The 24,748-nt window shown below is 39.1% G+C and overlaps 1 protein-coding gene across 10 annotated transcripts in view; it reads right to left on the reverse strand.

The window, feature by feature from the left end:
- The window catches only part of EHBP1 (EH domain binding protein 1), a 342,159-nt gene extending 325,855 nt beyond the window's left edge, over nucleotides 1-16,304 (reverse strand). For 3 of the 10 annotated variants that reach the window (XM_059405995.1, XM_059405993.1, XM_059405987.1), the window contains exons 1-2: nucleotides 15,877-16,150; nucleotides 14,646-15,044 (exon numbers count right to left, since the gene is read on the reverse strand). In XM_059405995.1, the coding sequence (XP_059261978.1) occupies nucleotides 14,646-14,749 (104 nt within the window). In that variant the 5' untranslated portion in view covers nucleotides 14,750-15,044; nucleotides 15,877-16,150. Of the gene's footprint in view, nucleotides 1-14,645; nucleotides 15,045-15,876; nucleotides 16,152-16,196 lie in introns of those variants that run through there. The other 7 variants (XM_059405994.1, XM_059405992.1, XM_059405990.1 and 4 more) reach the window with 6 other exon arrangements.
- Nucleotides 16,305-24,748: the final 8,444 nt, after the last annotated feature.

A 24,748-nucleotide genomic window follows, 5' to 3' on the forward strand; every position in this document is an offset into this window, starting at 1 on the left:
AGTGACATAGAGAGCAAAAGAAAATGATAAAGCATATATGATAAAAAGTCACCACTTGGGGAATCTTGGTGAAAGGTATATTGCAAGGGCGCCTGGGTGGCTCAGTGAGTTAAAGCATATGCCTTTGGATTGGGTCATGATCCCAGGGTCCTGGGATCGAGCCCTGCATCAGGCTCTCCGCTCAGCAGGGAGCTTGCTTCCCCCTCTCTCTCTGCCTGCCTCTCTGCCTACTTGTGATCTCTATCTGTCAAGAAAAAGAAAAAAAAAGGTATATGGCAATTCTTTGTACTACTTTTGCAACTTTTCTATAAATCTGAAATTATTTCAAAATCACTACTCTTTTTTAAATAGAAATAATGGTTCAATAATATACCTCCTGTTAGAACCTTAGTACCAAAGATGGTACCTATATCAAAAGGTTATTTACAAATAACCTCAGTGAATAAATAAATGAGAAAGGTCAAATCTTCCTAATGGAATTCCAAATAATGTGAGAGGAATAAAAGAAACAGAAAATCATCATTAGAATACAGTAATAATTGCTGCAGCCAAAATCTACTAAAGAATTTAAAATCAGTGGTAGAAACTTGAAAGAAAAACAGGATATTTACACAACCTAAAGTTATCTCCCCTCCAAAATTTATTACTTCTATGGTGACTTGAACATAGGTCCACAAATTCTTTGATACTCCTCCCTCCAGTAGATGGAACTGAATTCCCCCCTCAATGAGTGTATGTTGGTCTTAGTGACTAGCTGCTAACAAGTTGAGTATAGAAAAGAATAAACAGGGACACCTGCTTGGTTCAGTTGATTGGGTGACTGCCTTAGGCTCAGGTCACGATCCTAGGGTCCTGGGATCGAGCCCCACATGGGATTCCCTGCTCCTCGGGGAGCCTGCTTCTTCCTCTCCCTCTGCCTGCTGCTCCCACTGCCTGTGCCCTGGGCCCTCTCTCTCTCTGACAAATAAATAAAATCTCAAAAAAAGAAAGAAAGAAAGAAAGAAAGAAAGAAAGAGCGAGCAAAACCAGTAACCTGTACTGAGAAATCTGTCAGACTACCTTAACCACATGATCAAAATGACCACCACCAAAAATATCTCACACTACTACCATGTGCCCTCTGATATGATGTGATGAGGGCACTTCACATCTGTGGCATCTTCCCCAAGTCCATAATCCAGGGTAATCATTAGAAAAATATCAAACCCAATTTGAGGGACATTCTACAAAATACTATTCAGCACTCTTCAAAACTATTAAAGTCATGAAAACCAAGGAAAGGCTGATAAACTGCCATAGATTAGAGAGGCTAAGATGTGACAACTAAATGCCGTATGGTATCCTGGATTATATCCTCAAACAAAAAAAGATTATTAGTGGAAAAACTAGTGAAATCCAAATAAGTCTGTAGTTTGGCCTAACAGTAGTACATTAACATTAATTTCTTAGTTTTGATAAATGGCCATGGTAAATTTATTTACCCTAATTTTATCCAGAGGAAGCTGGGTCAAGAGTATACAGGAATTCTCTGTACTATCTTTGCAACTCTTCTGTAAACCTAAAATAATTTTAATAAAAAGTTTTTAAAAAATAAATGAATTAACCAATTTTTAAAAGATTATTCTGTAAATTAGAGCACACTTCAATTTATAGCTGAACCATTAAGCTCAATTTCTAAACTGACTTATTGCATGAACAAACTCAGTTTCAATTAAGTTATTTTGAGATATCGTATTACTACATACTCATTGCATTTAATGATTTTTGGAGGGGGAGAGAAAAGAATGAAAGATAACAAGGAAACTGTTTTGTGGGATAACAAGATTTTGGAATAATCGGAAAAAGACTAGTAAAATAAAATAAGGGTAGTTTTAAAAGATTAAATTACCATATTAACAGTACTCTAAACAGTATTCTAAACAAACAGGAAATCTGGAAGGTTCCCTTTAGGAGTATAACCACAGCAATAACAGAAACAAAGGACCAGAAGGGGCTAGGAAAGTGTTAAGGGCTATCATAAAAGCCTATAACACAGGTTCCCAAGCTTTCTGGGTTTACAAAGCCTTTAATGTGTCAATAACCTTGTGGACCTTTTTCCACAGGCTAAAGGTCCAAACAACTTAAGAAGAATGTATATCCTAACAACTTGGCATCTATGCTGGGCACTGCATAACTTCTCAAACCTCAGGGGACACTGCCTTCCTCCTTCCCTGTTCCATATGTATTTTCACATGGTACTTGCTCTTCAAAATAGCAACTGCCAAAACTCAGCTTTGTAAAAATATGCTATTAATGAAAGGAATAGAGCAATCTAATTTTGAAAATGAACTACCTCAAGGTAGTAGTTTGTGTGGTTTCCAAAAGATGTTGCCGAATTTCCCTCAAAATTTTTAAGCATCCTTTGACATACCTATAGAGTTCTCTCCAGTGCCTTTAAGGCTCCACAGTGCAGTTTGGGAACCATGACTTTGGCAAAAGACAACAAAGGATGCCACCAAGGAAGCAGCAACAAAAAAACTGGAGGGAGAAAAAAGGTATGCCTCAGAGAAAAAAAAAAACCGCAGATCCAGAAATGTTGCCTGGAAGTATAACAAGAGTGCAAACACTTGAGCAGTTTCAAAACTTTTAAAAAACAAAACAAAACAAAACAAAAATTACTGTATTTTTATTTTTAACTATCCCCCAACAGTGCTTGCTTCTACGGACGAGAACAAACCTCTCTTTTTTAAATGAACGAATAAACCTGTTCAAATGTTTATACTAATTTGACAGCTTTATATGTGACATAGCTAAACTACATTATTCTCACTTGTAACACATATGCATACACATGTATTACAAAAATGGCTGGAAAAAAAGAAACAAAATTGAATTCAAATTTTCAATTCAATAAATGTTTCTGGAGTACTAATAGGAATTGCCATGCAGCACCCACCAAAGCCGTACCTCAGACTGATACAAGAGAAAGAATCATATGCAATAGTTCGAAAACCTGGCTTGATGAAGGAGTTTAAATGATCAGGGGACTTCTAAAATGACAGAATTGCCAGCACCATTCCACACCTACAAGCTCAGGCTTTCTAATGGACAAGGAAATCTGTACATCTGCAGAGTACTCCAAAGATTCTGAAATCAGCTAGTCTAAGAGGAGATAACTAAACCAACACCGACCAGTAAAACTTTTCATGATGATGGAAATGATCCATGTTTGCACTGTCCAGGAGAGTAGCCCCTAACCACATGTTGCTAGTGAGCACTTGTAATGTGTGTGGCTAATGAGACTGAAACACTAAATTTTTAATTTCATCTAATTTAAGGTAATTTAAGTTTAAGATGTAAATAGCCACATGTGGTTACTTGCTTCTGTACTAGAAAGCACAGAATTTGATTTATGTTAAATACCCATTCTTCTAAATTATCCAAGTTGTACCTCTGATTTAAATTAGATGATCAGGGGCACCTGGGTGGCTCAGTAGGCTAAGCCTCTGACGTAGGCTCAAGTCATGATCTTAGGGTCCTGGGTTAGAGCCCCGGATCAGGCTCTCTGGTCTTTCCTCTCTCTCTCTCTCTGCCTTCCTCTCTGCCTACTTGTGATCTCTATCTCTCAAATAAAAAAATAAAATCTTAAATAAATAAACAAATAAGATGATCAGAAAACTAGGTAAACTTTATCCAATTTCACAGTCTGAGTCTTTTATAGTTGGAGACTTTATCCAATGTCAAACTTTTTCTTTCCTTACAATAAAAGTCCTCTTTGAATTAGTCCTAAGAAAAGTCTCTGCAAAAAAATGTGGATATTTTCTTTAGCCGGAAGAAATTTACCTGAGCCAATGTGCTTCCCTTTTTGCCTCAGCTGCCAGTAAACTCAGAACCAAGTCCCGTGTCCAGTGGTAACCCCTTCTAAGTATCTAGTAACATGCACTCTCTGCTCCTCTAAGACTATCTCTGTTCTATTTATATACCTAAATTAGTCAACATAATGTTATTTTAAATTCTTAAGTGGACAAACTCTTTTGGACATAGGCAGAGGATCAACTTTTAAAGTGATAACTTCTTTGATTAAAGTCAATGTTTTTACTGTTAACTGAGCTTTAAAGTCAACTTTTTAAGTGTTTTCTCATTTAAAAAGTACTTTTAAAATAACAACACTGGGGTTAATAACAAAAAGAAATATTTTAATAGAACAAATTTACTAAAGAAAATCTTTAAGTACCAGTTAACAAAGCTGCCTAAAAATACCACTATAACAGCGATTAAATAAGACAAACATAAACGAACATCCTGTTGTAATTCTATATGAACATCCCTATTGAACATTCAATTGAAAAAGCTTGTGCAACTTTTCTTCAGAACATTGGACTATTTTTATATCATGCAGTAAACTACTTCAGTGGCTCTTTTGTTGAAATTTCCCACAAAATTAGAACAAACACATTTGATACATCAATAGCACATTTCTAAAGATGCCTAAAGTCCCTGAGCATCTAGTTGCAAAACTAACATCAAACTAACCTACATTATAAGAGTAGAATCTCTTCACATAATCCCTTAAAATTTCATTTTTAAAAAAATCAACCTTTAAAATAATAAACCAAAATTTGATACCAAATTAAAGAAAGGGAATTTCACATTACTGAAAGATACAATGTACTAAATGGATTCATTAAAAAAAAAAAGCCATGATAGGAAAAAATTGTTTATAAAAAATTGTCATAAAGAAATGTATCATAGGGGTGCCTGGGTGGCTCAGTGGGTTAAAGCCTCTGCTTTCAGCTCAGGTCATGATCCCAGGGTCCTGGGATCGAGCCCCGCATCGGGCTCTCTGCTCCGTGGGAAGCCTGCTTCCTCCTCTCTCTGCCTGCCTCTCTGCTTACCTGTGATTTCTCTCTGTCAAATAAATAAATAAAATCTTAAAAAAAAAAAAAAAGAAATGTATCATAAATATCACACATAGTCACCTTAGGATACACACACAAATGTTAGCAAATGAATTCTATTTTGGAAGAAATCAATTAGTCTCCTTAACCAACTTACTTACTTGAAGTAATTAAAAAGTAAACAAAGTTATAAAACCATATGAAGGACTTAGCTCCAGAAGCAATAATATGTCGTCCCTTTCCCCAAAAGCCAAAGTACTGCCAAAACTTGGTTAATTTCAGCACAGTGCCTCTTGCTAGCATGCTCCCTGGTTTACTTCCACCTCTCGGGTCACTCCAAACTTCTAACACTCTTAAATGTTGCAGTTACATTTTCAGTGTTCTTGCTTTTTCTCCCTTATTGTCTAAATAGTTCTCTTCATCACTTATCACTTAAATAATCAGATAATTTACAAGTGTTACAATGGGTAACATTTATTGAGTGCTTACTATATATCAGGCACTATTCTACCCACTTTACAGGTATTATTTAATTGTCAAAACAACTTTATGCTGGAAGCACTGTTACTATCATCACCATTTTACAGACACAGTACTAAGAGGTTAAGTAATTTGTCTAAGGTCGCACAGACAGAAAATATGTATTTTTGTACATACACAGATATAAATGTTCCTTAAAGCTATTGTAAAGTTTTTTTTGGGGTGCCTGGGTGGCTCAGTCAGTTAAGCATCTGCCTTCAGCTCAGGTCATGATCCCAGTGATCTTGGGATGGATCCGCGTCCAGCTCCCTGCTCAGCAGGGAATCTGCTGCTCTCTCCTTCTGCTCCTCCTTCCCACTCATGCTCTTACTCTCAAATAAATAAATTAAATATTTTAAATAAATAAAAGCTGCTTTCTATAGGGCTGAAAGGCAGGCACAATGGGCTCTCCTCTAGGTCTGTTTTGTTTTAAGTAGGCTCCACACCCTATGCATGTTCAAGCAGGGGTGAGGGGGTGGGGGGAGGGTGTTTGAACTCACACCCTGAGATCAAGAGTCCGGTACTGAACAGACTGAGCCACCCAGGTGCCCCTAGGCTCTCCTCTATTCTTACCCAGTTAGACTACAAATTAAACTAAAAGTCTGTAGGTTGGGCATAGTGAAGAGAAAAAGGTACTAAACTCTCGATTCCACAAATACTAGCTGCAAGTAACTCTAAGATTTAGAGCAGAGGCCAGTAAACATTCTTAAAAGGACAAATAGTAAATATCTTAAACTCTGCAGTGACCCAGTCTATGTAGCAACTATTGAACTCTGCCATTTTAGTGTGACAGCAGCTACAAACAAATGGACATGGCCAAATTCCAATAAAACTTTATTTACAAAAGAAACAGCTTGGACCAGGCCAAAGTCTGCCTGCCAACAATCTAGATGCATACTGAATCTGGTGTGGAGGAAATCATGATTTAAGTATTACAATATCGAATTACAGCATTCAGGGGCTTCACTATTTTCCTTAAAAACCGACTATAATTAGGGGAACCCTCCTACACTGTTGGTGGGAATGCAAGCTGGTGCAACCACTCTGGAAAACAGCATGGAGGTTCCTCAAAAAGTTGAAAAGAGAACTGCCCTATGACCCAGCAATTGCACTACTGGGTATTTACCCTAAAGATACAAATGTAGTGATCCGAAGGGGCACATGCACCCAAATGTTTATAGCAGCAATGTCCACAATAGCCAAACTATGGAAAGAACCTAGATGTCCATCAACAGATGAATGGATAAAAAAGATGTGGTACATATACACAATGGAATACTATGCAGCCATCAAAAGAAATGAAATCTTGCCATTTGCGACAACATGGATGGAACTAGAGCGTATCATGCTTAGTGAAATAAGTTAAGCGGAGAAAGACAACTATCATATGATCTCCCTGATATGAGGAAGTGGTGATACAACATGGGGGCTTAAGTGGGTAGGAGAAGAATAAATGAAACAAGATGGGATTGGAAGGGAGACAAACCATAAGTGACTCTTAATCTCACAAAACAAACTGAGGGTTGGGAGAAGGGGGGTGGGGTTATAGACACTGCCGGGGGTGTGTGCTTTGGTGAGTGCTGTGGGTGTGTGGACCTGGCGATTCACGGACCTGTACCCCTGGGGATAAAAATATATGTTTATAAAAAATAAAAAATTTTTAAAAAAACGACTATAATTGAACTTTTGTACAGCTGAATTTCACATGAAATAAATATTTAAAATCTAGACAAAATACTACATGTAACAATTCCAGTTTAAAAAAAAATTCCATAAAACTACATAAAATTACTAACAAAGTAACATATCAATTTATTACCTACTAAAATTAAATCTACCTTTGACAATTCATCAAATGGAAAAGACAATTCGGCTATTTCCTTTCAAGGAATAAGATGTTTAAGATTCAGATAACTTGTAACAGGAAGTTCTACAAAGTAAAACTTTCTGCCCTATCCCCTCATTCAGTAAGATTTTAGCACCTGACTATCTACACCATTTTTCCTCCTATTATTCTTGGCAACTTCAAGAGCCACAGAGATAATCTGTCCCACACTTCAGCCTATAAATTCCTTGGCCAACCTTTTCACTCCCCAAAATCTTTTCCTCCATTCTATCTCAACCGCAAATTGCCATTGTTATACCCAAACTAGCTGAGCTACAGTCTGATAGTACAAAAGATGACCCATTCAAATATAGGAAGAAATTCTACTTAATTAAAAAAAATTAAGGCATACTTCTATTTAATGTATATGGCACAATTAAAAACACACTGAGGATGTGTGCTCATTTTTTCATTAATTTTTTTAAGATTTTATTTTATTATTTTTTTTAAATAATTTTTTTAAAAGATTTTATTTATTTATTTGACAGAGAGAAATCACAAGTAGATGGAGAGACAGGCAGAGAGAGAGAGAGAGGAAAGTAGGCTCCCTGCCAAGCAGAGAGCCCGATGCGGTACTCGATCCCAGGACCCTGGGATCATGACCTGAGTCAAAGGCAGCGGCTTAACCCACTGAGCCACCCAGGCGCCCCAAGATTTTATTTTTAAGTACCCAAGTAGAGCTGGAACTTATAACACTGAGATGAAGAGTCGCATACTCTATCAACTGAGCCAGCCAGGTGCCCCATGTGCTTATTTTTTTAACCTGGTAAGTAAATGTGATCCAAAGGAGACCACCACCTTTACCTTGTCATTATACCATTAACCACATCCTCCAGAAATGAACAACTCACTCTGGCTCCTACCTCTATTCCCAGCTCTTTTCACTCTTAAACCAACCCCACCTTTAACATATCAAAATCATTGTTCTCTTCACTTTTTCATTGACCATCCTCACTTTCATGTCCTTATTTTCCTCCTTTCCCATCTCATATTCCATGGTTCATCACTATAATCAGTCCCGTGCATTCACTTTCAATTTCCCTGCCCTTCTTTCTCTCAGTTATACACTTCTGAAGAAAAAACATCCCTGGTTACATCCAACTCTGCCTATTTTATGCCTGCACCCAAACAAGGAACAGAGCTGAATTAAAATTTACAAACTTGCTGGTTGCATTCACTTTATTTTTTGTTTGTTTGTTTTTTGTGTTTTTTTGTTTTTGTTTTTTTGGGGGTTTTTTTTGTTGTTGTTTTGTTTTTTTGGTTTTTTGGTGTTTTGTTTTTTGTTTTGTTTTTTGTTTTGTTTTGTTTTGTTTTTTTGCATTCACTTTAAATTTACGATCACAAACTTAAGAAGGTCCTCAGCACTACTCATCCTTCTGCATTTCCCCAGTCAATTCTTGTTTTGACAATTTAATACCTCCTCTCTCCTCAATCCTTCGACACCTCTTTCTGTCACCTCTCCCTTGGCTGATGACCTCTAATATTATTTCCATGAAAAAACAGAAGCCAAGAGAAGAGAATATCCACACCCTCATGCACCAAATCTACCAACTTAGCCTGCTTCTCTGCCCATGTCATCTGCCTCAATCAATTGTCCCTGCTTCCACTTAAGTTCTACCTTTCCACTTGTGTACTAAATCCTGTTCCTGTCCTCTTATTCAAAGACTTTTCTCCTGAAGTTACCTCCTCTCTCAGCACATCATCGATTTTTACCTCTTTACTATTTCCATCAGCATTTCAATGTGCTGCCATCTCTTCTGTGTGAAATATATACATTGACCCTTTGTCCCTCTCTAGCTACTACCTAGTTCTCTAGTTTGTAGCAAAATTCTCTATGAAAAGTATCTATACTGATCATATTCACCACCTTCCCTCTAACCCAATCTAATCATGCTTTGATCCCCACCTCTCCACTGAAACCATTTCTCAAAGTCACCAGCCCTTTCCACCCTGCCAAATCCACTGTCATCTTGCTCAGCCTCTCAACAGTATCTGACACAGTTAAACACCTCTTTCCTGAAACATTGTACACTTGGTTCCTTGGAGAATACACTCTCCTAATTTTTCTCCTTACACTACGGCTTTTCAGTCATCTTTGCTGGCTCTTCCACTTCTTCCCTACCCCTATTATGTTGAAGTATCCCAAGGCTCAGTCCTTCATAATCTACTTAACACCCCTGTTATATATATTCTATCTATATACAAAGAGACTCCAACCCCTTCTCTCCCCTGACCTCGAGACTCTTATAATTAACTGCTTAATTAAGATCTCCATCTGGATTTCCTAAACTTTAAGAAAAGCAAACCAATTCTTGATTTCCCTCTCACAACAAACCTTCTCTTCTCCAGGTATTCCCCTCCATGCAATTAACACTGCATTCACCTGCTTGTTTAGCAATCTCTCACTTTACCACCTATCTAATCCATCATTGTCTTACCAACTATAACTTCAAAAACTTTGTTTCCAGTTACATATGTGTATACCTTTGTCAAAACCTACTGAACTATACACTTAAAAGTGATGTATTTTACTGGATGAAAGAGTTTAAGTTACATCTCAGTATAATGTGGTGGTAGTATATGTGTGTTAGCTGCATATATCTGACCATTTCTCACCACCTTCACCACTACCTCCCTGCTACTTGGACTACTGCAATAGCCTCCTAACTAGTATTCCTGCTCCCATCTTTACTCATGACAATTCATATTCCATAAACTATCCAGAATAATCTTTTTGAGATGTAAATCATATTATATCACTTCCCTGCTCAAACTTCTCCAACTGCTTCCTATGCATTTAAAATCCAAAAGCCCTTAGCATGACCTCAAGGTCATACATTAACTTACCCCTACCTACTTCTCAGACCTCACCTCTTTATCATATACCCTTTGTTCTAGACTCAATGGCCTCCCAGAAAATCCTAAAACACAATCCTAAAAAACGCTGTATCCAATTATTCTTTAAATGTACTTCAAAAGTAGGTTCTTTACATGAAAGATGATGTATCTCATTGTATTAAATGGCCAATAGAGAAATGCTTGCTTAAGCCATCCAAAGAAGTGGATCTGGATAAGTACTTATGAATGTAATTTGGCCTTCATAAACTGATGTAATACTCAGAGTACATGCAACATTCTAATGTCCAACTGGAAACCTAAATTAGGATCAGTTAGAGAGAGCCTGGAATATCATATTAAGGAGTTTATATTTTATCTAACAGGCCAGCATCACAAACTTAAGCACTAGGAAAGTTTTATTGTTGTTGATGTTTTTCACTTTTCAAATCCTGAATCACAAAGTCTGCAAAGAGGTGTGGAATAATAGAGAAAATGAGGAGTTACTTTCAGGGATACACACACACACACACACACATACACACAACCCTTTTGGTACCCCTACAATATTGAGCCATGTGATTGTATTACCTGTTTTTAAAATAAATTATAATTGTTTTTTTTTTAAAAAAGGAATTCTTATATGACATGGAAAGATCAGAAACAAATATATTTATGCCTTTTAGGGAAAATTTTATATTACTTTAAATACTTTTTTAATGCTAAAACTAAGAATTAGATGAAATATAAAAAACTAGATTAAATATGTTCAAATAGGCAGATGATACAGACACATACACATTATACACATACAATATAATATATACTCATAAATAATGGTTCATAAATTAGGGGGCTCCTATCAGAAATGAGCTCTGCAACCTAAATTATAACCAAAACTTGTCAACTTTCAAGTAGTTTCCTTAAATACCTGAATAACCTCTGAGAGTTCATAGAGTGAAGACTTTTCTCAGAATCTAAAAACCCACAAATGATAAAAGAACCAGGTAACAAACTAAGAAAAAGGACCACACAGTCTCTTTCCCGCAAACTCATCTCCGGTGGCCTCATTACTTGCCAACAGCTTTGTCAATTAAGTGATTAATAATTAAATGACTTGGAGACAACAATAAGAGTAGGAAATATAAACCTCTGTCATCTCCATATTTGCTAGAGCCTTATCATGGCAATCAAGGAGTGATAAGGAATAGAAAACCTCGCAGTACAGTGTCCTTCTCTCAGATTAATAAGTCATTCAGGTTTTTGTTCCTGACCTATGTTCTAGAACCACAACAACATGTAAGAATCAGGAAGTGGATTCTATTAACTAAAGAAACTCACACCCCATCAGCGAGAGCAAAGGTGAAATACCGTAACACAGCAACAGAGACAAGAACTTTGAGAAAGCAGAAGCCCCAAAGCCTCTAATCTATAGAATCCATCCTTCGATCAAAGGTAAAAGTACTGGGTTGCTCATGGCCTAGATCTAAAAAAAATATCCTTAAACCCTTACCTTCATCCAGTTATCTGTCATATCCAGGCTCATACCCTATGGCCATGGCAAAAGAACGTGGGAAACATTCTCCTCTCCTTAATGACAGAAAGAACACATTCTCCCGTGAAAAACATTTCCTGATTCCCATGACCCTCTTCCATCAACACACTATGCCTTTCCTCAATTTCCTGAGTTTCATCTTCATTCCCTGAGTTTCAAATTCATGCAGAAGTCAGTGTATTTTGAATATACTTTATTCTAGAGTCATGAATGGACACTTGGGAAAGCTGAAAACATTATTTTAAAATACTGCTTCTTAAGCTTTAGTATGCAAACTGGGGATCTTACTAAAATGCAGATTCTAACTCAGTAGGTCTAGGGCATGGTCTGAGAGTCAGCACTTCTAACAGGTGGTCCCAGGTGTTGGAAATGCTCCTGCTTCTCAGAAAACATTTTAAGTAGCAAGGTTCTAAAAGGCAATGAAATCTATATTCACAAGTTAACTCCAAAGACACAATACCAATGCAATGCTATCTGTTCTCTCTTTTTAAAGTTTATTTCTTCTTCCCTATACCAGATCTATTTTCTTATCCTCTCAACACTTGTAATTTATCTTCCATGTTATTACTATAAAATTGAAAATTCTAGAACACCCAAATGCTTCTAGTTTTAAAGAAAGATTCTATATTTAAAGAAAGATTAAAGAAAGTTTTATCAGAAAGACTCAATTTAACAGGTATACCATAATGGCCATCCTTAAAATTGATCAAACCATCTGTTCAACTGCAATCGAATTAAATTTTCATTCTTGCTTTCACATTGAGACATATTAACAATAACTTACATCTCAAGGGGAAAAGAAATTTCAGTGATACTGCAAACTATGGGGAAGAAAATGATTTTATAACTAAAGATAATCACCTGATATGTTCTATATCCCTTAAAAAAAAAAGATTCAGATTTAACCATCTTTAAGTTGATACTCCCAGTACACTGCCTAGTTAAAAAATATTTGTAATGAGGATACTCCTCTTTTCCTAGTTTGGTTAGTAAGTACCCAGTCTTCCAAACCAGAAACCTGGGAGGTCAATCTAGGCCTTTCCCTCTCTCTCATCCCCATCCTTTCCAGACCCCTGACTGAAAGGAGGCCCCAAGTCCTAACCATTTTGTGTCCTAGTGTGCCTCTCCATTTCTTGTGCTCTGCCTTAGTCTAAGCCTTTTCCCTCACCTTACCTACTGGAACAGTAGGCAGACATTGCTGTCTCCAGTCACCCTTTTCACTATGATCCTTACTCCACACTATCATTCAAGTGATTTTTCCAAAATGCAAACCTAATGCATCTTTTGCTCAAAACCTTTCACTACAACCCACAGAATAAAGTCCAAGACACATATAATAGTACAAGCACATAACTTTCCTTGATTGGAATCCTGCCTGCTGCTCTAACATCATATCCCACTGCCCTGCCCCCATCCTGCACTTTAAGCCCCATCAACAAACTGCACTGCTTGAATTTCCAGCACATCCCATGTTATTTAATTCCTCCATACTTTTTGCATAGGCTATTGCTTCAGTCTAGAATAGTCTTCATTTCTTCCCCCTTGGCTTTCTGGCCAACTACTATGAATCTTTCAGAATCCAACTCAGATCCCAGGAAGCCACCCCAAGACCTTCCCCTCCACCCTTAAAGAGTTATTTCCTCCACTGCCAACTTAGTAAGTGATAATGGCATTTATTGGGGATTTTACTCATTGAATCTTCACAATAACTCTTCCTATAAAATGGTACCATTATTTCTTTTGCAGACATGGAAACTAAATCATAGAGAAATAAATAAACTGTTTGCAAGGATAACCAACGGTTAAGTTATGGAGACAGATTAAAATCCCTACATCATACACATTTGTATTACTGTACCATGATAAGTGAATTTATTTACATGACTGTCATTACCCTGGACAGTGAGCTCCTTGAGGGTGGGGATTATGTCATATTCAATTCTAAAGCCACAGTGCCTGGTGTAAAGTAGGTAATCAGTGCATGTATTTCATGAATTGCACATAAAATAACATTCCTAACAAGTCCAAGAGCAAAGCATTCAGAAACTGGTTTCCCAATATTCAAATATACTTTAAGAGTTCTAAAACAGAGCAAGTTATTTTTTTCATGTAATAAAAAGCATGTTAAAAAGAGAGCTAATACAGACATGAGATTACAGTCCTTGTGGACAATAAAATGGGACTTATTTCCACAGTAATAATATTTAAACACTGTAATAAGACAAAACCCAAAGGACTATTTGCTTAACATTAACTCTTTTCCTCTTACTAAATAAGAATTCTTGCTTACCATTCAAGACAGTGAAAAGAAAGCCCTAAATTTACTTTGCTCAAGTAGAAAGAAGCAAATCGTAGGCCAGAACTACTAATTGCTTCCTTAAGTCTGGCCAAGAAATGTATCCCATTAGGCAATTAAAATAAAATACAGTTGCCTGACTAAGCATATAACAAAAGAATTTCTAAGGTTGTATTATGGACTGGCATTCCATTATTAAAATAATGAAAAATTATTTATTTTAAACCAAGACAAATGAAAAATCAAGAACAAAATAAAACAGATTATCACCACCCCTCAAGAATATAGATTTCTATATTATAACTCTATTAAAATACATGTTACAATAATACATACGCATGTTTACAATATTCAATAGCATTTTCTCTATCTCCTTCAAATTATAAAAAAAATCAAAGTTATGCTAACACTAATGATGAAAGACCTCAAGACCAAATCTACTGTACTTAGTAAGCTCTCAGAGTTACACTCCTTTGAGCCATACTGAAGTGCAGTAATTAAAACCCACAGGGATGATACCAGCAGCAAGAGTGCATACCACAATACTTGTTAGAGTAATCTGTTCCCTGCCCAGCCTGTACACACTCATGCACTACAGAAAGGTGTGTCAGCTGTCAGCTGACTTTAGGCCACAGTGAGTTTAGGCCATAGTAAACTCTACCCCCAGACATGTCTTACCATTTCTTGGTACACTCAACCATCAACTCCTGGTAGGAGGCCACAAACTGGAACTTGGATGCATGTTTTCCCACACGCTGCAGTCTCTTCCAAACTGAAGCCATGATGGTCAGTCACTGGAGCAATTCTGGGTTAGCAATACAGCAGCTTTAACAAAGCAGAGGGCCCAAAGCAAAGGAGCTTTGCATGTATGTCTGTACTTTAAAAAACTCAACTACAACTTGAAATGATGTTTGGGGTCCATAAGTCTTCACCCTGTTTCATAGGGTAAATCCCATCTTAGATGAATGGCCCAGTCAAGAACAGTATGATACACATGACAGGATGAATGAGAGGAGGTTCCCTCATGGAGACATCACCATTCCACCTCGGGGACTATATGATGTGTAATCTGGAGGACTGAAAAGCAAAACAAAGAGAGAAAAATATGAGAGAAGCATGAGGAGTGACTACCCACCCATGTTAGATAACACTGCAACAGACCTCAGTTCTCCGCATGTTTTTCAAACAATGAAACAAAACACCAACCTCAAAAGCCAGTAACATCAAGGGTGCAAGACATCAAGGAAGAAATTACAATTCACACCGAAGACGTGGAGCAACACATTAGGTAATCAGCATCAACAACAATCGAGAAACGCCAAGTCGGGGCCCTACCTCCCCCTCCTAGCATCACAGAAAGGCGAGCAGAGCGGGAAAGTCTAGGGATGCTGTTTAATGTCCACTGCCAGTCAGAGGGAGGAGTGGAACATTTCAAAATAAACTTTGTTTTTCAGCTGATAAATAATAGCCTCCAGTCCTAGAATATGTGCTTGGAACAAATTAAGGAGCGAGGAGGAATGCTGTTGTTCAGTCGGAGGGGGAAATGGATGGGGAAAGAGGAGTGGAGGGAAATCTCAAGGCAAAGGGAGGGCAAGGTCCCGGCTCCAGGCCACTCGGGCTCCCCGCCTTCGCTGCCAGCCGGAGGGAAATGGAAACTCCTGCCTGGGCGTGAAGCAGTGACCAGCGGGGCAAGTGCACCGTGCGGGGTGGGGTGCCTCCCTCCCCCTTTCGAAGGGAACCGTCCGCCGGAGCCTCCTTTCCTCATGCACAGAGCCCAGACCCCTGCCCCACAGCGGTGGCAGGCGGTGGCTCGCCTGCGGTCCCTGTCACCCAGGCGATGCCAGAAGACCCCAGCCCTGTCCCCAAGACCCGACCCCGCGGCACGTCCACTCCCGCCCCCTCCTCACACCTCTAATCCCGCTGTCGGGCTCAGTCTGGCCCGGTTCCCTCCTCAGCGCCGCTCCTCCGTCGCCGCCGCAGCAGCAGCCGCCGCCGCCGCCACCAAGTCCTCCATCCCCGCCGGAGCCACATGGAACAGCCGAGCCAGCCGCGGCGCTCGCGGGAGCCGGGGTCTGCAGCCCCTCAGGCGGACGGCGCGCCTCACGCCCGCCCCCTCCCGGACGGAGTCGCCCCGCGACCGTCCCCCACCCTACAAAACCCTGACAGAGCCGCCGCTCAGTGCCCACCACCCCCTCCCCCGCCTTCCTCCTCCGCCACCATCATCATTACCTCCCCCGCCGCACCTCTCACACTAACCCTACCCAAGGCGGCTGAACCTCCGTCCGCCCCGCCGCCATTGGCTCGGCACCGCGCGTGCCCCGCCCATCTCGGCGGCCGGGCCTTTCAGCGGTGGGGGCATCTCATTGGCCGACCTGGGTGCCCATAACATAGGCTCCACCCCTTAGCTCTGGAGGTGTTTTTCCCCCAGCCGGAACGCGGCGCACAGTCTACCCTTTTGGAAAAAAAAAAAAGGAACCCAGCAGGGACGATCCCGCCCACTCTTCTGATTGGCTTGAAGAGGGAAAAGATAGGCGGGAAGAGTAAGGAGTGTTTATAGTGAACGGGACGATGGTTGCTTAAGGTGGATGTCGGTCAAAGGCGCGCTGGGTGCGGGGCGGGTTTTCTGGCTGGAGTCTGAAAGTAGAGCGGGGGTTGGCTTCCGTGCAGCTGTGGATAGCGTGGCTGCTGTGGTTTTCTCTCCTGTACTCTCCTATCCCCACCCGAGGAGCTGGGTGCGCCTATTCCTGCGCCACTAGCAACCAGGGTGTTTGCGCACGCAGCCTTGGTTTCACCCGGTTTCTCCTGGGGTTTTTTCCCATACAAACTGAAGTAATGACCCTGACAACCCACCTAGCTTTCAGTCTACTGGTCCTCAATGGGATACAATTAGCTGAGCTAGAAACGAACTGCTCATGGTGCAATTTCTTTTTGTTCTGATTCTTCAGCATTTGTTTATTTTTCTTGCTTTGCTCTTTTTCCCCTGTAAATGATTCGGGAGTGGCCAGCATATAAAAAGGATGATTCTAGGCAAAGAGGAAGATGAAATAACCTAAGGAGACTGTGAGGGCAGGGACACTTAACATTGCTTTTTTTTTTTTTTTTTTTTAAGATTTTATCTATTCATTTGACAGAGAGAGAGGCAGGCAGAGAGAGAGGGGGAAGCAGGCTCCCCGCTGAGCAGAGAGCCTGATGTGGGGCTTGATCCCAGGACCCTGAGATCATGACCCGAGCCGAAGGCAGAGGCTCAACCCACTGAGCCACCCAGGCGCCCCGACACTTAACATTGTTAAAAAAAAAGCCAAGGATCCTTTTGAGAATATGATGAAAGCTATAGACACTAACCCAAGGAGAGAATTTTATCCTATCATAAAACGCAAAAATCTGCTTTCAGTTTTAGGTGGTTCACTGACCTCTTAGTGTAAAGAGAGCAAAGAATGATGGGGGGGGGGGTGGCGGTCCCAACATTTAAGGAATAAGAGAAGTAAACTGGAAAAGAGACTGAGGAGGAATGGTCAGAGAAGTAGAGCACCCTATAAGCAATCAGCATACAGTTTGAAAAAATGAGAAGGTAGCTAACATGAAAAGAAAACAAGCAGGTTGGGCCACGGAAACAATTAAGGGCCAATGTTAATCTTGCTAAGGATGGAGAACAGAGTGAATGGACAAAGTAACTGGAAAGTTATCAGGGTCTAGGGAAGGATTCTTTGAAGGACAGGAGGGCAGTGGTGAGTGAGAGCTGATCCCATCTATAGACACATGAGCAAGAGAAAGGAGAGAGAGAGAGATTGGAGAATCAGGAGAGATGGGAAGACAGCTGGAATCCAATATCTAATTCTATTTCCATTTTTAATAAAGTGATCAAAAAATACCCCAAGAACACAATGTGCATTTTACAGAAAAGGACATAGATATCACTTATTTTGTACAGTCTTAATTTTTAAATATTAAGATAACCATAATATTCATATTGATTATTATTTTCTGTACATCTTAAGAGTTCTCAAGTGTCCTTCCTGAGTGGTTTACTAAGTCACTACAACTTACACCCATTATGATCTCATATGGTGATATAGTCTGCATCATTAACAGACTTTAAGTGTATGGAGTTTTTTTAAATGACTAATTTATAGAAATGGTCATAAACTATTTTAATCTAAGTTGCCCTTCAGGAACAATTCGCATGATGATGAGGGGTTTTGCATCTTATTTATTGTTCTTCAGAACTTTTCAAACTTTCTTATGTGGTCAGCTTAGTTTCATATAATACTCTTTCTCATCCTTAAAAAAGAAAGAGAGAGAGAGAGAGAGATTTTATTGTAAAGAAACTATCTTAAAAGCAATTAGTTTGGGGCCGCCTGGGTGGCGCCCAGTTAAGCATCCAACTCGGGTTTCAGCTCAGGTCATGCTCTCAAAGTGGTGCAATCCAGCCCCACATCTGGCTCTGTGCTCAGCAGGGAATCTGATTATCTCTCTCCCTCTCCCTCTAGTCCTCCCCCAACACCTGCCCCCCAAATGCACTCTCTCTAAATAAATATATCTTAAAAAATAAAAAAACAATCAGTTTTAAATACATATTTTTTTTGGAGGAGGAATAAGAAGAACAACAAGGAGTGTATAGAACCCCTAGAGAATTTTCTCAAGAGACTGATAGTTTCGTATAAAACAGTTTTTCTTTTTAGGGGAAATATTTTTCTTGGATGTAAACTCTTTCATTCTAGCTGCACAGGTAGCTAAGAAAAGGCCGAGGTTCAAAATGGAGTAATTAATGGGGCACCTGGGTGGCTCAGTTGAGTAAGCATCCAACTCCTGATTTCAGCTCAGGTCATGATCTCAGGTCTGGGATCAAGCCCCATGTCCAGCTCTCCACTCAGCAGGGAGTTGGCTTGGTGCCCTCTCCCTTTGCTCACTCCCTTTAAAATAAATATATAGTTTTTATTTTTATTAATTTTTAAAGATTTTATTTGTCAGAGAAAGAGAGAGAGAGCACAAGCAGGCAGAGGCAGAGAAAGAAGCAGGCTCCCCACCAAGCAAGGAGCTCGATGTGGGACTTGATCCAGGACCCTGGGATCAGAACCTGAGGGGAAAGCAGCGGCTTAACCAACTGAGCCACTCACATGTCCCTAGTTTTTATTTTAAATGAAGTAGTTAAGACCAGATTGACATTGTTCTGCTGCTGAGCTCAGGTTCAAAGGCTGGCTCCTGGAGGCTCCACCAAACAGCTACTTCTTCTCTCAACTTTTTTTAAAAATAATCTGTCTGCTAACTAAATGTATTGAAGAATCTTCCATATATACTATCTTAAGATCTTTTTCATCTGCTTAGTTGAAAATTATTGAAAACCACTTAGTATTAATCATATAAATACTATTAACAGTACATTAAAGATATAATCCCTGTTCTCAAAAGAGTTTTCAGAAACAGATGTTCAGCACCCATACAAGAAAATAACACAAATTACTTAACCTCTGTAAGTCTCAGCTTCTTATTCTGTCAAACAAATAACCATGCCTGCCTTTCTAGGATGTTAAGATGGCAGATGTGTAGGCAAAGAACTTAATACATCATAAACAGTCAATAAATGGTAATTAATAACGTACATCACTGTGTTTGTTTCATAAACGGTCAAGGAAAAAACAACCAGACCTTCAAGAATACTTGGACAATACTTTGTTGCTACTGAATGTAACTACCTTACGACTAAAGAAAGAGTGCATATAACATTATTCTTCTCTCGTTGACTCTGTAACTCTTCTCTCGTAATTGTCAAGAGTGGAAAACCAATAAGTTAAGTGGACTCAAGATTTTATAATAATTACTAAGAATTCACTTACTCTCAGTCTTCATGACCACCTTTCACACAATGTATTAGCTGAGATCTTCTGGCATGCTGGAAGTTACATTTTCCATAAGGCCTCCCCATACTCTCTACCTACCAGTGTATATATCCTTCTGACCCTTCCCCCACTTCCAAGGGAAACTGCACCCCAAACCCTTTTCTAGTCCCTTATTTTCTCAGGTCTTGATTTTTCACTTCTTTCCATCCCAGGCTTAATCTGTGTGTAATAGGCTCATGGGTGTGTGTTACTTTGATTGTACTATTCATTTGACCCAGGTGTTGAATGTGAAAATTTATAGGTTTTTTATTTAACAGAAGATTTAACATTTAAAATAATTTCAATTTTGGCTTTAAATATCATCAAGCTTATAGTGAAGATGAAATATGAAGAAACGAGTGAAAAATGCCATCTCAAAACTTCCAATCCTCCTTGCCATGACAATTTTGAAAATATAGATCTTATTTTCCATGAAACAGCTTTGCTAGTCACTGTTTCAGAAACCTCCAAAATGGAGATTCTAGTCTATGAAATGCAACCAAAGACTTGAATTATGATCATTCCTGGTTATAAAATTTTTATATTTAGGTTTTACAGTTTTGCAGTAAAAATTGTCAGAGGTATTATTGCAGGATTTAACTACTAATAGAACTTATCTGTGCCTTAGTCCTAGTACTAAGATTTACTCCCAATAATAGCACTGCAGGCTTTCACATTATTTTCCAGCTACCATAGCAGTTAGACTGTATACAACACTACTGCAATTTTTAACTGCTAATGAAATTATTTCTTTTTTCTTTTTAAGATTTATTTATTTATTTATTTATTTATTTGAGAGAAAGAGAGATACAGTTTGTGGGGAGGGGCAGTGGGAGAGGGAGAGAGAGAATCTCAAGCAGTCTCCATGTGCAGCACAGAGTCCAACGAGGGCTTTTTCTCACCACCCTAAGATCACAACCTGAGCCAGAATCAAGAGTTGGGCACTTAAATGGCATCCTGAAATTATTTCTTTCAAGCCCATAGTAAACAAACTTACTCCTGACGATCCTACATCAAGTCTTATGTTCAAAAAAACCGAAAACCAAAAACAAACAAACAAAAAAAACTCACTGTGATGGGGCGCCTGGGTGGCTCAGTGGGTTAAGCCACTGCCTTCGGCTCAGGTCATGATCTCAGGGTGCTGGGATCGAGTCCTGCATCAGACTCTCTGCTCAGCACTTGTGATCTCTCTCTGTCAAATAAATAAATAAAATCTTTAAAAAAAAAAAAAAACTCACTGTGACAAGCTAATACTTCCAAAATATTAAGTGATGGTCTCTGTAGCAGCTGTTTTTCCAGGTACTTCTTTTTATCCTATTGGCCTTTCTCCTCCTAGACCCCACCCTAAGACACTCTCAGCATCTCACCCATCCTCATGTAGGCTGGTCTTTGCTCATCATTTCAGGAAAGGAATATAACAGAATGCAGAGAAACAGGGAATTTCCCCCTGGTTTTTTAGTTCAAAATCCTAGCCCTTTAGGGAGTAATGAAATGGATCCTTGTAGAGACCTACACTGTTCAGTAGGATAACCTCTAGCCACAGGTGACTACTGAACACTAGAGTTCAATATGGCTAGTTCAAACTGAAATGTGCTTTAAGTATAAAATACACACTAATTTCAAAGACTTAACATGTAAAAACAGAATGAAATATATCTTATTAAGTAATTTTTATATTGATTATGTGTTGAAATTATAATATTTTGGATACGTTGGGTTAAATAAAAGACATTAAAATTAATTTCACCTGTTACTTTGCTTTTTTAATGTGGCTATGGGAAAAATTTTAATTATACATATGGCTCACATTATATTCCTGTTAGATGGCACTGCTATAAGACAAAAGTAAAACTTCCTTCTGTAAAGAAGAGAAATGGATTTCCTGAACTGGAAGGAGAAGAAGAGTTGGGAGGAAAGTATTGAGAAGCTCGATGCTGGTGGGTCTCTGAGAATAGGACTTACTGCACAATTCTCTATTCTGGCACCAGCCGTGGAGAGGGACAACTGAAGGAGCAGGATCTATCTATAGGATCTGAGAGCTGAGAGAGATAACTTAATGTTCTTTTTTCTTGTTAGGGCCAAAGGGAAGAGGGTAGATCCTAAAGAGAAGAAAAAGTTGAACTGTGTGTCTAGCCCAGCCAAGACTTTAGAGTACAGTTCAATAGAACTTTCTGTTATGAACAAAATATTCTATACCTGGCTGTCAATGTAGTAGACTCTAGCCACTTGGGGCTATTGAGCACTTGAAATGTAACCGAGAAACTGGAGTTAATATTTAATCTTAATTAATTTAAATTTAAATAAGCACATGTGGCTGATAACTACCATAATGGACAGTGAAGACTTACATAGTACCATGAAGGTTCTGGAAACCCAGCATGATGATTTCTAGGCATCCAAAAGGGTACAGAGACAGCAGAAACCATCAGACCTAGAGGCCTTGCTGATAGGCCAAGATTGACTCAGCAGCAATTTGTGGGAATATATGCCATTGAGGAAGGGTGCAGATTAGAAATCTTGGGGGAGCCAGAGTGGTAGAGGAGGAGCAGAGATCAAACACTCTATCCCCTTCCTCTGACACCCTAATACTGTGTAAACCCCCTCAGTTTAGATGCAGTCCCTGCCAAATTGACCATGATTATTCTCTGTCACCCCTTGTGAAGTCAGAGCCTAAAAGAGAATTTGAGTTGAGTTATAGAAAAATGAAATTATGCTTCTTGGAAACCTGAATTTTTTTACATTGATATTTGTACCCCCTATATAACCTCAAATAATAATTCTAACAAAATACTTAGCCATTAATATTTATTCTCTTAAAAGACAGCTTTCCCCCCCCTCTATCATAGGACCCAAGTTCTATGGTTGAAATGAAAGCAAAGAAAAGCTGTATCAGAAAACAATCTTTTGGGGCACCTGTGGGGTGCAGTCGATTAAGTGTCTGACTCTTGGTTTCAGTTCAGGTCATGATCTCAAGGTCGTAAGATCGAGCTCCAAGTCGGGCTCCATGCTCAATGTGGAGTCTGTTTAAGACTTTTTTTCCCCTGTCCCTCTGACTCCCACCCACCCCCCACCCCCCAGGCGCATGCTCACATTCTTCCCCCCCTTCTCCTCCTTGGGTGAGCACATGCTTTCTTTCAAATCATAAATAAATAAAGAAAAAGGAAAAGAAAACCATCTTTGACCTAAAAAGAGAGTATTCTTTTGTGAAACTGCTTCTGTGCTAGTTTCCCATGAACAAATCTTCACAGTTAGCCATAATGAACAATCGCACATTGAATCTGAGATGACACTAATTTCAGAACCTAATTTATATGCTAAAACCCAATTTTGCCCAGTTCCATAGCATCTAGGAAAGGCTAATCTGGACCTGGTTGGTGGAGACACAGGAGCATCCTTAACCACCTTGAAATTCAGATAGAGACGGAAGCAAGTCTATAGAAAGCGTCCTTTAGTGATTCAATAGGCCAGTCTCCTATTGTTAATCTGGAGAAATATGTTGAATGATTAGAAGGCTCAGAAATCTTCAAGAATTATTACAGGCATGGATGATATTCAAAATGTGGATACTCCAAATGTAGCAACAACACCACAAAGACATTAACCATTTGAATGGGTGACATCCATAAACCATTAGCCCCACTATCCAATTGTGGACCAGCTAAATACAGCTCTTGACTCTAGAGTATACTTGCTGGTCTGTACCACCCTCTCAGTCTGACCTTTCAAATTACTTGAGATAATCTCGGGATGGTCAAGTCCCAGTACACCGAGACTGTGTATGTCAAGATAGGTATAATTATGAGATATTTATACATCATAAAAAAGTAGATCATTACCAGAACTATTGCAGCAAAGGTTTGTGTTGGAATTAGGAACCCATTCTGATAAAGTTTTTGCTTAATTCAATATATTTATCTCCTATAATGTTAGTAGGGATTCCTGACCAAAGTCTATTGTTCATTTCCCATGAAATGCTGAGTCTTTGATAAATCGTAAAAAGTAAACTGATCTCTGCTTCCTCTATGTTTTCAAAAATTGGAATAGATTCCAGGTAACCAGATAGAGCAACCAGCCAATGTCCTCCTCTGAATAATTCCTGGATGGTTATATTTAGTGTGAACAAGATAATGAAATTAACATCATCTGAAATAATAAGGTTCGACAGGAGAGGCAAAGAAAAGCAGTAGGAATTCACAGACTGGGAGGGCACTGAATACCCACCATGTGGCATTAAATCAGAGTATTTCCATCTCAAACAGTGAGGAAAAAAACAGCAGCTAGCTGAAATCAGGCAGAATCCCACATACGAGGGCACTAAGCATGGGACAAAGGAAGCAGCCTTCTTGCAGGAGCTTGTCCCAGATGAGTTGAGATGGAAATTGAACCCAGGTTTCAGAGGGTAGAACTCATGCACAGTTTGGCAATCTGCTAAGCAAGGCAAGGTGAATAAAAATTCCAGGGCAAGGGCAATAACATGGGAGCCAGAGAGAGCTGCAATATCATTCCAGATCTCTCTTTTTACAGCAAATCACCCAGTTAGTGACAGGACCTACAAAGAGTAGAACACAGCCTGCTAGCAAAGAAGACGTTGTGAGATCTGCTGGATATTTCTTCATATTTTGTAGCAACTTTTGGATGCTATTTTTAAGTATTCCCAATAATGAATCACTGATATTTTCCTCCAAAGAAAGTTAACTGTTGTGCAAGACTTATGTTTTGTGCCATAGTTCAGTCTTCTCAAGAAATACTGGTATCTTCAACATTTAAAACTATTATATTTTATCCCTGAAGTAAATTTAGTCTATTTTAGTTATTAAACATATTGCTAAGCTATACTTGGTGAGAAATAATTATCTGGCATTATCAGTGTCCCATTTCTCATTTCTAAAACTTATATGTGACCACCCT

This window comes from Mustela nigripes, chromosome 7 (genome assembly GCF_022355385.1).
Source record: "Mustela nigripes isolate SB6536 chromosome 7, MUSNIG.SB6536, whole genome shotgun sequence".
NCBI lineage: Eukaryota > Metazoa > Chordata > Mammalia > Carnivora > Mustelidae > Mustela > Mustela nigripes.